Here is a 15,454-nt window from a genome sequence, read left to right as displayed (position 1 = left end):
TGACACTCTAACCAGTACACCACATTGGTGTGCAGTATAGATTTACGCAAGAAGGAACAAGTCACAGTGATTATGAATGCTCCGTATCTGTATGTCATCCGTCGTTGGTACAGGAGCATGTGAGAAAGACCACATTTATGCATTTCTATGATGCACTCCTGACCTGGATAGCCTAACCTACCTCACAGGGTCACTGTGAAGGAAAAATGGAGAGGAGAATGATGTGAAAAGACACTTTGGGTTCTCAGTTGGGAGAAAGGTGGCACATTAATGAAGGAAGTAAGTAAATAAATAGTGTCCAGGTTTAAACAAAATGCTGGGCCCGTGCAGAGTCCCATGGGTACATTCTTCTTGCTCACTAATATCAGACTGTTGGAATAGGTTGGGTTACCGGCTCCCAGTTGGGAAATACAAGAAGGGTTTGGGGGTGGAGCCCAAGGAGGGTGTGGTTTGGAGAGGGGAGGGATTTCAATGCCATAGAGTCCAATTGCCAAAGCGGCCATTTTCTCCAGGTGATCTGATGCCCGTCGCCTGGAGATCAGTTGCAATAGCAGGAGATCTCCAGCCACCGCCTGGAAGTTGGCAACCCTAGGAATAGTCAATGTCTGGTGTACGAAGAAGAAGGGAAGAGGGCTCTGCAGTGGGCAGCAAGAGGTTAGTTAGATAGGATAGTGAGGTCAGCCCCTTCTCAAGTGTCTTTCCTTGTCTGTCTCCAGCTCTCTCTCTCTCTCTCAGCTAGTTATGTAGTTAGGAGACGGTTTCTGTCTCTATTCTTCGCTCTCAAGTCTGTTAGATCCTGAATAAACCTTTATCTACACTTTAATCAGGCTGTGTTAATTACTTTTAGGGTTACCGCATTATGTATTCCCAGCGATGTATTAAGAGTTTGAAAATGTTATTAAAAAAACACCGCTTTAAAAGGGTTTTTGGAAGCCACGGCTAAAAAATGGTTGGAAGACGTCTTCACAGCTCAAGGGGCCAAACAAAGTGCGAACAGTACTTTTTATAACAGTTTCAAACTCTTAATACATCGGTGGGAATACACAGAAAGTACGAACAGTACTTTTTATAACCGTTTCAAACTCTTAATGCATCGCTGGGAATACATAATGCGGTAACCCACACACAGATAGCCCTGAAAAACTCTGGCGGGACTTTCCCAACAGGGTTATTTGCATTGCTTTTTGTTCGAATCGGACGCTTGGCTTCGCGCTCGCCTAATTTGGCCTGGGCTTATGCAAATGGTTCAGGAGGTTTTATCAGCAAAAAAACCCCCCAAAAACGAAAAAGAGCAGTGCAAAGTTTACTGGAAAGTTAAGGTTTAACCTCTGGCAGTAATGCATTAAGTCCCTACCACCCCTCCCTTGGTTCTCAGGGCAAAATTAAGAGAGCACATTTGGTCCTAGGGACTCCCTGGCGTTCGTTTGAAAATCGGCTCTGAAGCAAAGTGTTGGATCAGGTGCTGGTCGCTTGTCGGTAATAAAAGTAAGTTCATTTGATTCAAATGGATCAAGGCCTGGTTCACAATAGGGATGCACATGGAGATCCTAATTAATAGGGTTGCCAGGTCCCTCTTTGCAACCGGCGGGAGATTTTGGGGGGCGGAGCCTAAAGAGGGCGGGGTTTGGGGAGGGGAGGGACTTCCATGCCATAGAGTTCAATAGCCAAAGTTGCCATTTTTCTCCAGGTGATCTGATCTCTATCGGCTGGAGATCAGTTGAATTAGCAGGAGATCTCCTGCTACTACCTGGCAGTTGGCAACCCTACTAATTAACCAAACTCCGTTCAGCTCTTTGGGGGCAACTGCCAAAGGTCGGCCAAAGGAGCTATGTCAGTCCTAGATGTCCCGAACCCAGAACTTAATTTTCACTTAATTTTCATATCTGATTGCTGGAGTAGCTGTTTCTTGAAGGGAGGAATAGGGGGGTGGTTTGCCTGGGACCTGACACCACCAATGGGGCACTCCTAACGGGGGCTGGAGTGTCCTTTGGGTCGCCTCTTCAAGGGTCGGATGAACGCATGGGTCATTCCAAGCACATGACTGGGACCTAGGGTTGCCAACCTCCTGGTACTAGCTGGAGATCTCCTGTTATTACAGCTGATCTCCAGGCGACAGAGAGCAGTTCAGCTGGAGAAAATGGCTGCTTTGGCAATTGGACTCTATGGCATGGAAGTCCCTCCCCTCCCCAAACCCTGCCCTCCTCAGGCTCCGCCCCAAAAACCTCCTGCCAGTGGTGAAGAGGGACTTGGCAACCCTACATCTGAGGTGTCAGTGATCAAAGACTGTTAAATAAAAGAAAATACTGTAAGAGCATTATTGTTTTAAGCACGTTTGTATTTTAAGTAAAAAATAAAGTAAACATAATATAATTAATTGGCTTTGTCTTCTGTGAAGTTTGTATCTCCCGTACCTGGCGTTATATTTTATGGTACACATGGCCTGGCCCGACCGAGTGACATTTATGCCCTTGTAACAAATGAGTTTGACACCCCTGCCCCACAAGGTTGCCACTAAGTCAGCTGTGACTTGACAGCCCAGAAAGACACAGACACAACTCTGCTTCATTCTGAAGAAGTGAGCTGTGGCTCACGAAAGCTCACACCCTGCCAGAAATTTTGTTAGTCTTTAAGGTGCTACTGGAGCCTAGCTTTTTCTAACTCTGCTTCTGGTTTCTCATATCTTGTTTAGATATTTATCCCCTGTTTTTCTCTCCTGTGGGGCTAAAAAAAAAGATTATTCTCTCCTCCATTTTATTTGCACGATAACAACTCGGTGAAGTAGGTGAGGCTAAGAGAGTAACTGGCCCGGGGTCTCCAGCACGGTGTGGTGGTTAACAGCCATGGTTTGGAACAGTGGACTCTAATCCGGAAAACCGGGTTGGATTCCCCACTCCTCCACATGAGTGATGGGCGCTAACCTGGTGAACCAGGTTGGTTTCCCCACTCCTACACTTGAAGCCAGCTGGGTGACCTTGAGCTAGTAACACTCTCTCAGCCCCGCCTACCTCCCAGGGTGTCTGTTGTGGGGAGGGGTTGGGAAGGTGATTTGAAGCCAATTTGATTCTTCCTTAAGTGGTAGAGAAAGTCGGCATATAAAAACCAGCTCTGCTTCTCCCAGTGAGCTTCCATGGTAGAATGGGGATTCGAAGCTGGGTCTCACAATAACAACTCTGTGAAGTAGGTGAGGCTGAGAAAGTAATTGGCCCAGGGTCTCCAGGGAGCTTCCATGGTAGAAAGGGGATTTGAAGCTGAGTCTCCCAGCCAGGGTCCAGTCTGACATGCTAACCACTAACCACCCCAGCTCTCTGTGCTTCTCATATTCATCCTGCTCCTTCCTGCCCTCCAGGGTCTTCTCTCATTGCTTGGAGATGTTCCTGGTCTGTTTGTCTGACTTTGAAGCTTATGCAAAGAAACATCTTCCCAAGGTTACTTGGGATTACTTTGCAGCTGGGGCGGATGAATCTTGCACTCGGGACGACAACCTCATGGCATATAAAAGGTACGATGGATGATTAGTCTTCTCAGTGTCAATCATTCACGTTGGGATGGACGTTCATAGGGTGCCATGTGTTGGCCATGTGGGCCAGTGGTGAAATCTGACTCCGAGACATTGGGGCAGCTATTCACCAGTGTCTGATCTGGTGGCTAGAAGAAAAAGAGATCTGATTGGGGTATATTGGAACTGTTGCTTTAAGGACAACTCCCAGCAGCTCTCGAGATGTCTGTTGCCTTTTGCAGGTTTAGATCAGGCTCCGTGAGCAGTCACTCCTTGGCTATTTATTCATGGAAGGTTTTGCATTGGATTTGTCACTCTATAGATGCACATTTTCCCCATCTGAATTCTCAAAACTCTGCATGGCGGCTTATTGTTGAGTTTTGAGAATATGGATGGGGAAAAAGTGCATCTAAAGAGTGGCAAATCCAATGCAAAACCTTCCATGAATAAATGGCCCTTGAGTCCTTTATCTCTGGCACTGAAGACAATTTTGTCTCTAGTCATGTCCTCGTGATCTTAGGATTCACAGGTCTTTGCCTTCTTCTTTAGTTGCGTTACATATGAGTTAATCGGTTCATGTCCTAATGATGGGTGATTCCTAGGGTTGCCAGCTCCAGGCTGGGAAATACCTGGGGATTTTTGGGGTGGAGCCTGAGGAGGGCGGGGTTTGGGGAGGGGAGGGACTTCAATGCCATAGAGTCCAATTGCCAAAGGGGCCTTTTTCTCCAGGTGAACTGAGGGCAGGTGCTTTCAGGTGGCTTTCTGCCCACATAAACTTACCCAAATAGAAACTCAACATAGACGGGCTAACAAAATACGAGTACCAGAAACAGAATTATGATCTGAAGGTCTAATATTCAACTTGCATAATTAAAATGTGTCCAACAATGGAACGGAGAGATGTAAGCCTGAAGGCTTTGGATCAATGTATAACATTATGAATAATTAAGGGGATTCTTAGAGTATGGAACTGAAGAAGGAGACCGAAACCGAGCAACTCTAGAAAATGGCCGCTTTGGCAATTGGACTCTATGGCATTGAAGTCCCTCCCATCTCCAAACCCCACCCTCCTCAGGCTCCACCCCTAAAATCTCCAGGTATTTCCCAACCCGGAGCTGGCAACCCTCCCCCCCTCACTGGCCCCCTGTGGGGGCTGCAGCTACAGTAGCTCTGCTTCCCTCCTCAGCCCTCTGCTTCTCTCCACAGGATCCGATTGCGGCCCCGTGTGCTACGCGACGTGTCTGTGGTAGACACCAAGACCATGATCCTTGGCACGGAAATCAGCTTCCCCGTAGGGATTGCGCCCACAGGTTTTCACAAGCTGGCTTGGCCTGATGGGGAGGAGAGCACCGCCAAAGGTATGCCCGGGTCTCCTTGCCTGGAAACAAAACCATCAGTCATTGCTGGGGGGATGTGGAACACAGGTAGGATACGGCTGCAGTCGTCTTGCTTGTGGGCTTCCTAGAGGCACCTGGTTGGCCACTGTGTCAACAGACTGCTGGACTTGATGGGCCTGGGTCTGATCCAGCAGGGCTTTTGTTATGTTCTTATGACAGGGTTGGTTCATCATGGGGAAAATGGGGGTCCAAAACTAATACAGATAGGGTTGCCAACTCTGGCTTGGGAAATTCCTGGAGATTTGGGAATGAAGCCAGGGGAGCGTGGAGTTTGGAGAGGAGAGAGACCTCAACAGTGTATAATGCCATAGAGGGGGGGGGGGTGTTGAACTCATTTGTTAGGAGGGCCGAATATGACATAAATGTCACTTGGCCATGCCTCGCCAGCCCAGATCGAGAATGGAGGGGGGTGGCTGGCTAGGCTGGCTCGCGGGCCGGATAAGAGCTCCCAAGGGGTTGGATCCGGCCTACGGGACTTATGTTTGACACCCCTGCCCTAAAGTCCATCCTCCAAAGCAGCCAGTTTCTCCAGGGGAGAACCAATATCTGTCATCTGGAGATCAGATGAAATTTCGGTAGATCTCCAGGCCCCATCTGGAAGCTGGCTACCCTAGCTCGGTGGCCTACAAGGCCCTTCTTTCTCTCGCATTCGATGACTTTCTCCCCTTCCCCTATATCTTCTGAAGCTGCCGATGCCATGAACACCTGCTACATTGCCAGCACGTACGCCACTTGCTCAATGGAAGAGATAGTTGCTGCGGCACCCACGGGCTTCCGGTGGTTCCAGCTTTACATTCATCAGAAGAGGTCGGCCTCGGAGTGGCTGGTGAGGCGGGCCGAAGCCTTGGGTTTCCAGGCCGTGGTGCTGACGGTGGACGTCCCCTACAGCGGGAAGAGGCGTGAAGACCTCCGCAACGACTTCCAACTCCCGCCGCACCTGTCTGTCAAGAACTTGGAAGGCAGCTTTGAGGTGCGTAAACTCCTGGCAGGAGAGAACCAGCTGTGGACCAGCCAGAGGTTCCACCTTCACTAGGGTTGCCAACCTCCAGGTGGTTACAAAAACAGAGAAATTGCCAATGCTGCAAAAGGAACGGTAAATAGAAAAAGGCACCATGGAGGCTCAATGTACAAATACACTATAATATAGACCGACTCATATCGAAAAAACGTGTAATACAAAACCGCCCAAAATCCTATCCTATATAAAACTAAACACATAACTCTGCGGGTTTCTGTGTCTCACAGGGTTTGAGAGGATGGTTTCTATTTAACAGTTCTGCTTTTGGACTTTATTGGCTTCTGCATGCCGGATTTGTGCATTTAATAATTGCTCTGGGAGCTTCACACCCTATTACTATGTATGGGTGTGAAAGCTGGACAGTGAAGAAAGCTGATAGGAAGAAAATAGATTCCTTTGAAATGTGGTGTTGGAGGAGAGTGTGACGGATACCGTGGACTGCCAAAAAAACAAATCAGTGCGTTATAGATCAAATCAAGCCTGAACGGACCCTAGAAGCTAAAATGACTAAACTGAGGCTATCGTATTTTGGTCACATTATGAGACGACAAGAGTCACTGGAAAAGACCGTCATGCTAGGAAAAGTTGAGGGCAGCAGGAAAAGAGGAAGACCCAACAAGGGATGGATGGACTCAATAATGGAAGCCACGGCCTTCAATTTGCAAAATCTGAGCAAGGCTGTCAAAGACAGGACATTTTGGAGGACTTTCATTCATAGGGTAGCCATGAGTTGGAATCTTCGCTAAGTGGTGTTGTGACATATATATGGACCTTGCGTTGTCTTTGTTGTTATGTGTTTAGTGTCGTATATGATAGGGTTTTTGGTGGTTTTGTATTACATGTTTTTTTATATGAGTCGGTCTATATTATAGTGTGTTTGTACATTGAACCTCCGGGTGGTGGCTGGAGATCTCCCGCTATTACAACGGATCTCCAGGTGACAGAGATCAGTTCCCCTGTAGAAAATGGCTGCCTTAGCAACTGGACTCTATGGCAGTGAAGCCCCTCCCCTCTCCAAACCCCGCCCTCCTCAGGCTCCACCCCCCCAAAATCTCCAGGTGTTTCCCAACCTGTTGCTGGCAACCCTAGCCCTGGCATTCGCATATTAACTTTTCGAAATCTGAGCTGAAATTACCCTGTTCTTGCCTTCTTGGGCGTCGTTATTCTAATTGTTCCATATTGGAAATAAATAAATAATAATTTGAAATATCTCTTCCTCTTCTGGGACCTAAATTGTCTGGCTTAGAAGGCCAGCAGGAAAGGGGAGAGTGAGGTAGGGAGTCAGCTGATATTGAAGTGACAGAGAGATTTTCCCACCACCAAAGTTACGCCCCATGGTGCCATCTGGGGAATCCCTGGTCTGGAAAGGATGAAGTCTAGGGTTGCCAGCTCTGGGTTGGGAAATACCTGGTGATTTGAGGGGGTGGAGCCTGGGCAGGTTGGTGTTTGGGGAGGGGAGGGACCTCAGCAGGGTGGAATGCCCTAGATTCCACCCTCCAAAGCAGCCATTTTCTCCAGCTGAACTCACCTTGGTCAGTTGCAATAGCTAGAAAGCTCCAGCTGCCACCTGGAAGTTAACGAGAAATACAGCACCAGCTCATTAAATGTTGATCAATACCAAAAATAAAATCCACCACTTAGAATGATCAAGGTAAGTAAGTGTGCAACTCAAAAACAGTTCAAACACAATAATGTATTCAAGCACACCTTGCTTATATGTTCAGTCAAAACAAAAAATGTATAAAGAAATATATATGGTTACTTCACCAATAAGGGAGGCATGCAAGCCTCAAATATAGTCCATGTAATTCTGTCCAAATTAATCAAATTTCATAATCCATCTTCCGTGGTCCACAGTACAACGTCCAAGTTCCAATTTCCCAACTCCAAATTCAATGCAGGGTAATCCAGTGTCTATAAGGAAATCAGGCTCCTTCAAGCGTTCAAAACGCCACCTCCGGATTTGTGTGGGTTTCGCCAAAAGCTTCTTCAGTTGATTCACAACTTATGAGGGTACAAAGACCTCTATAGAAAATTGAACCAAAACCCAAATATAATAACCATTCATAATCAACCCTTAGCATAAAACAATTGGATATCGACATAAATTGCAATACAGCTGGGCTATGTAGCATTTATGTCGGTATCCAAAGTAATAGGTACCAGCACTCAGAGAGACGACAGAGCCCTTTAGGGTCAGCTGGTTGATGTTATGTATGAAATATCAATATTGTTTTATGCTAAGGTATTGATCAACATTTAATGAGCTGTATTTCTCGTTAACTAGTGTTTGTTCAGCATACGTAACTACTGTTTAGAGCCACCTGGAAGTTGGCAACCCTAGGTTGAGTAGTATCAGGGGGCGAAGCCTGAGGAGGGTGGGGTTTGGGGAAGGGAGGGACTTCAATGCCACAGAGTCCAATTGCCAAAGCGGCCATTTTCTCCAGGGGGACTGATCTCTATCAGCTGGAGATCAGTTGTAATAGCAGGAGATCTCCAGCTAGTACCTGGAGGTTGGCAACCCTCGTAGGAAGTTTCACTCATTTCCCTGTGTGAATGGGAGGCGGTGTCTGCTTGGGGTTTTCAGTAGGTTTCCCTGAAGGCAACACCCCTCTTCAGTTGTCAGAAGAAATGCTGGCATTGGAAGATAACACAGTACCCCTGTTTTTATACACAAAGGCTTTCAGGTACTTTACATGTTCTTGTTCCTCTCCCAATCTCTTGCGGCTTTTGTGTATCCTTTTTCAGGGGTGACCAATCACTGGGGTTGCCAGGACCCTCTTCGCCACTGGAGGGAGGATTTTGGGGCAGAGATGGAGGAGGGTGGGGTTTGGGGAAAGGAGGGACTTCAATGCCTCAGGAGGGCGGGATTTGGGGAAGAGAGGGGCTTCGATGCCATAGAGTTCAATGGCCAAAGCTGCCATTTTCTCCAGGTGAACTGGTCGCTATCGGCAGGAGATCAGTTGTAATAGCAGGAGATCTCCAGCTGGTACCTGGAGGTTGGCAACCCTACCAATCACGCAAACTAAGATCAGCGCAGAATAACTGGAGAGTAGTTGCAGTGTCTCTGCATTGCCTGGCAGCGTTCCTTATAGGGTTGCCAGGTCCCTCTTCACCACCAGCGGGAGGTTTTGGTGGCAGAGCCTGAGAAGGACGGGGTTTGGAGAGGGGAGGGGCTTCAATGTTGTTGGATGTAAATATACACTCTCCTCTGTGACCAGATTTATTATCACAAAGTAGAGACGACGCCAGGTTTAAGAAGCAAAGGGAGAAAAAAGCTTTTTTTATTTTGCCAGGCAAAAGAGGAAGACATTTCAGCCCTTTTCGGGTTCAAAAGTGAAAGTCTCCTAACAGACTCCGCCTAGTTCTCATATTTATACTTTTCCAGAGTTCTTTGTTCTAAGAGGATTTGAATATCTCCTCCTCTCTAATCCACCCTAACTCTGATTTCATTTTGTGGTCACATGTATATGATCTCATCTGTTATTTGGTGATATCCTGTACCAGATACGAAAAATCACCTGCTTTGTTCAGTTTAAGTTAGACAGGACTATTTTCTACTGACTTATATAAATAACCACAGCTTACAAATATAATAGAAAAATAACATTTTTCCAATATGCTAGAATTAAATTAATTAAAATCTTACACATCCCACAATGTCATAGAGTCCAATGACCAAAGAGGCCATTTTCTCCAGGCAAACGGAACTTTATCGGCTGGAGATCAGTTGTAATAGCAGGAGATCTCCAGCTAGTACCTGGAGGTTGGCAGCCCTAGTTCCTTAATCCTGCTGAAACCTCTCTCTGTCTCTGCTGCGAGTGCTGCCTTTTGAAAGGGCCCGGTGGCCTTGCGTTGGAGGACAATCTTGATCTGACGAATGGTGCATTCCCCAGTCAAGGACGCAGGCTTCCTTTTCCCTGTGGGAAGGAGCCCCAGCTTGGGGGCTGGGAAGTTTTCGAAGTCTTTGCCTGGATTCTTTTCAAACTGCTTCTTTGGCCAAAGAGCCAAGACCTTTGACTGCAGTGCTTTGCAGAACTGGATTTCCTGCCTGATCATGCAACAACAAAAAAGAGGGCCCTGGCATAGACAGAGAGTTATATTGCTCTTATGGGGTTTTTTGTTGCCTCAGCAAAGTACACCCATCTCTTCCTGGGCCTAAATTGGCTCTGGTTTGGAACGAGGGTTGCCAACCTCCAGGTACTAGCTGGAGATCTCCTGCTATTGCAACTCATCTCCAGTTGATAGAGATCAGTCCACTTGAGGAAAATGGCCGCTTTGGCAATGGGACTCTATGGCGTTGAAGTCCCTCCCCTCCCCAACCCCAGCCTTCCTCAGACTTCACCCCCAAAATATCCAGATATTTCCCAATCTGGAGCTGGCAACCCTATTAGAGTTGCCAGGTCCCTCTTTGCTACCAGTAGGAGGTTTTAGTGGCGGAGCCTGAGGAGGGCGTGGTTTGGAGAGGGGAGGGACTTCAATGCCATAGAGTCCAATTGCCAAAGCGGCCGTTTTCTCCAGGTGGACTGATCTCTATCGGCTGGAGATCAGTTGTAATAGCAGGAGCTAGTACCTGGAGAACCAACAACCAGCACGAGGCAACCCTAAACCCTATGGCTAAATGTCATGGCATAAGAACTTTTCAACTGCTAATGTCCTCAGCAACATGACGCTTTAGGAAAGATTAGATGTGCGTCCTAGGATCCACTCCCTGTTCTTATGGGTGTTGAGAAGGGCCAAGAGGCCTGGTTCACATCCAGAGAACAATGGGTGTGCTCTTCAAAATGTGTCCCTGAATTCTCTGCCGCATGTAGAGATTCCATGACAGATCAGTGGTTGTAAAAAGGATCCCTTGAAAGGAGAGAGCTTGAAAACCTATGGCCCTACAGGGGAAAAAGATTAGTAAAATCAATAGTCAACCCTCGCAAAACAGGAACTAGAGAACATATCCAGACTTGGCCCCACTATGTATTGCGAGGGGGAAATAGAGTTAAAAGTATCTCACCGGGCCAATATGCCGAAGTCTGGCCTGAAGGAGAAACTTTGAAGAGATGTGTTAATCGTGTCATCCACAGTGAGGTTCCCTTCTGTCTAGGGTTGCCTGGGTTGGAAAATAACTGGAGATTTTGGGGGTGGAACCTGAGGACGCCAGGTTTGGGGAGGGGAGGGGACTTCAGTGGAGAAAAATGCCATAGAGTCCACCTTCCATAGAGACCATTCTCTCCAGTGAACTGATCTCTGTCACCTGGAGATCAGCTGAAATAGCGGGAGATCTCCAGCCACCATCTGGAGGTTGACAACCCTGCTTCTGTCCCTCTTCCACAGGACCACGATCGTTCAGAGTATGGCCTGCCTGCCAATTCCATGGAGCCCCGCCTTAGCTGGGAAGACATCCGCTGGCTCCAGAGCTTGACCCACCTGCCCATCGTCCTCAAGGGAATCCTGACAAAGGAAGATGCGGATCTGGCCGTGAGACACGGAGTCCAAGGGATCATTGTCTCCAACCACGGTGGGAGACAGCTGGACGGGGTCCCGGCAACCGTGAGTGGTTGGCCATGCCCACAGTCGCAGCTTCCTGACACATGTGAACTAGGGTTGCCAACCTCCAGGCGGTGGCTGGAGATCTCCTGCTATTACAACCGATCTCCAGGTGACAGAGATCAGCACACCTGGAGAAAATGGCTGATTTAGCAATTGGGCTCTATGGCATTGAAGTCCCTCCCCTCTCCAAACCCCTCCCTCCTCAGGCTCCACCCCCCCAAATCTCCAGGTATTTCCCATCCCACAGCTGGCAACCCTAATATGAACTCCTACCACAAATGAGGGGGTGAGGACTGGCATGCTGGTATCACCCTAGGGTTGCCAGGTCCCTCTTTGCTACTGGTGGGAGGTTTTTGGGGCAGAGATGGGGGAGGGTGGGGTTTGGGGAAAGGAGGGACTTCAATGCCATAGAGTCCAATGGCCAAAGCGGCCATTTTCTCCAGGGGAACTGATCTCTATCGGCTGGAAATCAGTTGTAATAGCAGGAGATCTCCAGCCACCACCTGGAGGTTGGCAACACTATGTGACGCTGGCAAGCCGATGTCCCTTCCAGTAAAAACTGAAAGTGATGTCATGAGACGCTCTAGGATTTACAAAAACTCTATGGTAAAAATCATATAGCGGGAGACCTGGCTACCCTACCCCACAAGGTAGCATCTCATTTCCGTCCAGTGTGTGCTCAGGGGTCCCTTTTCACACACACACACACACACATACACACACAGTGGATGAATGCAGTTCCTTTCCAAGGCCAGCCCACTGGACGAGAGGAAATGGCTACTTGTACGATGGTGATGATCACAGAACTGTTTCCAAGATCAGAAAGATCACTATGGGTAGCCGTGTTAGTCTGTCACTAGCCGTAGAAAAGAGCAAGAGTCCAGTAGCACCTTCAAGACTAACAAAATTTCTGGCAGGCTTATGATCCTCCGTGAGCCGCAGCTCACTTCTTCGGATACAGCTAGAAAGCGAGTCCATCTATTCTTAAGCAGAGATAGGTGAATTAGACACACAATGGCAATGTAAATGTCAAAAGCAAGTAAGTGACACTAGCAGGCGTGATTGGATTAGGCGTGATATGCAGAGGGGTAGTAGGCGTGGAGAAATCAGCACTGGTAATGAGACAGGAATCCCAGATCACTGTTAAGTCCCAGACAATGAATAGTCTTGAGCTTCATTGGTCAAAAACGCATGGTCGCTTTATTCCCTGTTTCAGCCAGATTCAGCCTGGATCAAACGCACGTTCGGCGAAAACACATGTGTTCGATCCTGGCTGAATCCTGTCTGAAACAGGGAATAAAGGAGGCTAAAGCGACATGCGTTTTGGCCCATTATTAGCTGTAATTCAGCAGTTTCTTTCTCATCTCCCTTTAAAATCCCTTTGTAAGAGAACTGCTACTGTTAAATCAGCAACCTAATACTTAAGGATAGATGGAATCACATTCTAGCTGTATCTGAAGAAGTGAGCTGCGGCTCACGAAAGCTCATACCCCGCCAGAAATTTTGTTAGTCTTTAAGGTGTTACTGAACTCTTAGTCTTGCCCTTTTCTACTGCAAGATCAGAAAGTTCTCGCACGTCCAGGGTCTCCTGGAGCAAGCGGTTATGGTCTTATCAGTCAAAGTCCTCTGTGATCTTTCGGAGGAACGAATCCCAAATAACAGATAAGCTGCATGGGCCAGTTTTCTCCACCCCACACCCGATGCCTCGTCATTTCAAACAGATATGTTCTGTTTGAAATCTTCCCTCCTATGCTCTGGCATGAGCACTCGGGTAAACCTTTGGAAGGAAAGAAAGCAGCTAGCGTGAGGATAAATTCCTCCTCTTCCAAGGAGAAGCCTTGCTGTTTCTGAGCTTTTCTTCTTCAGAGCTCTTTGAATAGGGTTGCCAATATGGTTGCCAGGTCACTCTTCACCACCGGTGGGAGGTTTTGGGGGCGGAGCCTGAGGAGGGTGGGTTTGGGGAGGGGAGGGACTTCAATGCCATAGAGTCCAATGGCCAAAGCGGCCATTTTCTCCAGGGGAACTGATCGCTGTCGCCTGGAGATCAGTTGTAATGGCAGGAGATCTCCAGCTAGTACCTGGAGGTTGGCAACCCTAGTTGCCAAACTCCTGGTGGTACCTGGAGATATCCTGGGAATGGGATTTAAGATTCCTTTAAAAGGTAGAGAAAAAGCAGGGTATAAAAACCAGCTCTTCTTCTTCTACTTCTTTGTAGATTGATGCTTTGGTGGAAATTAAGGAGATTGTGCAAGACAAGGTTGAAGTTTATTTGGACGGTGGGATACGGACCGGAAGCGATGTGTTGAAAGCTCTGGCCCTGGGGGCCAAGTGTGTCTTCATTGGAAGGCCGGCCTTATGGGGTCTCGCCTATAAGGTGAATAAGCAAACCCGGAGTCTGACGGAGTAATGGTGATGGGTTGATAAGGTGAAGCCAGAGGGGAACCAAAGGATCTTGTATCTCTCTCCTTTACTATCAGCCTGCATTTCCTGAATCGCATCACCCCATTGGGCCTGCACTGTACCCTTGTGAGTAGGGTTGCCGGGTCCCTCTTTGCCATTGGCAGGAGGTTTTTGGGGTGGAGCCTGAGGAGGGCGGGGTTTGGGGAGGGGAGGGACTTCAGTGCCATAGAGTCCAATTGCCAAAGTGGCCATTTTCTCCAGGGGAGATCAGTTGTAAGAGTAGGAGGTTCAACCCAAAAAGCAGAATTGGAAAAGGTGTGCCACACTTACAAAAATTTCTCCAAAATATTGCTAAATATATCTATCATGATTTTTGCATAACAACCAAGTAATACTTATGACATATGCAACAAAAATAAACAGAAAGGATCCAATCCCTCTATATGAGTTGCAATTACATGAGTTGCAAAACATGAGTTGCAATTACTTGAGTTGCAAAAGTCTACTGTTTCTGCAAAAGTCCACTGTTTCTGTCACAGAAAACAAATATTCCCAGTAGAGTGGTGCAATGTCCCCACGTAGCTTGCAGGTTGACCTGTTGTGTCCTCACTGGAAATGCAGTATATGCCAATTTCACTCCACAGATTCCATAGCCGAATAGCGCAATTCAAATCCAAGCACAAACGGTTATTCTAGATATTGAACTGTTTCAGTTCTTTCCTCAGTGTGCTTAATAAAGGCTAGATGGAATAAAGTGTTACAAATTAGTCATAGAGGGATCCTTTAGTTATCTAACAAGTCCGTAGAAGAAGCGCTTACCTCGCATTAAGTTCAAAATTACACTGCTGGGTAAAAAGAACAACAGAAGAAGAAACAGTTGCTGTTGCAGAACATTTGTGTCTTTGAGAAGAACCACGTTTTGCTGCCCACCTTACTTATCGTTTCCCTGATCTGTCGGGACAGGGCGAAGAGGGACTTCGAGAAGTGCTGCAGGTATTAAAAGATGAATTTCGTTTGTCCATGGCTCTAACAGGTAAACCCTTTCCTCCTTTCCGCCTACGATTTTGCACCTTCTTATGAGCTCCTGCAGTATTCCTGTGTCTAAATACCTGGAGATTTTGGAGGCGGAGCCTGGGGACGGCGAGGTTTGGGGAGGGGAAGGACTTCAGTGCCATAGAGTCCAAAGTGGCCATTTTCTCCAGGGGAACTGATTTCTATCGGCTGGAGATCAGTTGTAATAGCGGACGATCTCCAGCTACTACCAGGAGGTTGGGAAGCCGAGTGCAGGCTATGGATTTGTTTCGAACTGCCTGCTGGCCTTATATCACAACTCTATGTGCCATTTACTAAATGTGATTTTAATCTGTTAGGGCCGTTTATGTGATTTTATAGTCTTATTGTGCATTTGTGGTTTATGTGAGCCGCTCCGAGCCCAGCTTTGCTGGGGTAGAGAAGGCTGTAAGAATGATTGATTGATTGATTGAGTGAATTAAATAATGAATCGGAGTCGTCCGTCGTTCTTAACCATGGGTGCATTTTCTTTCAGGTTGTCGCAACGTCTCCGAAATTGGCCGGCACTTGGTTCAGTCCTCCAGACTGTAG

At 47.5% G+C, this 15,454-nt stretch overlaps 1 protein-coding gene across 1 annotated transcript; it reads left to right on the top strand.

Annotated features, from left to right (window-relative positions):
• Positions 1-3,341: 3,341 nt before the first annotated feature.
• HAO2 (hydroxyacid oxidase 2) lies at positions 3,342-15,454 on the top strand. The gene is made up of 7 exons (XM_056848293.1): positions 3,342-3,499; positions 4,703-4,854; positions 5,580-5,863; positions 11,237-11,452; positions 13,668-13,826; positions 14,816-14,885; positions 15,399-15,454. The coding sequence occupies exons 1-7, from the start codon at positions 3,369-3,371 to the stop codon at positions 15,452-15,454; spliced, it is 1,068 nt and encodes a 355-aa protein (XP_056704271.1). The 5' UTR covers positions 3,342-3,368.

This window comes from Euleptes europaea, chromosome 4, assembly GCF_029931775.1.
Source record: "Euleptes europaea isolate rEulEur1 chromosome 4, rEulEur1.hap1, whole genome shotgun sequence".
NCBI classification, from domain to species: Eukaryota; Metazoa; Chordata; class Lepidosauria; order Squamata; family Sphaerodactylidae; genus Euleptes; species Euleptes europaea.
The sequence above is the reverse complement of the archived record's forward strand: the minus strand, read 5'-3'. Positions and strand labels throughout refer to the sequence as shown.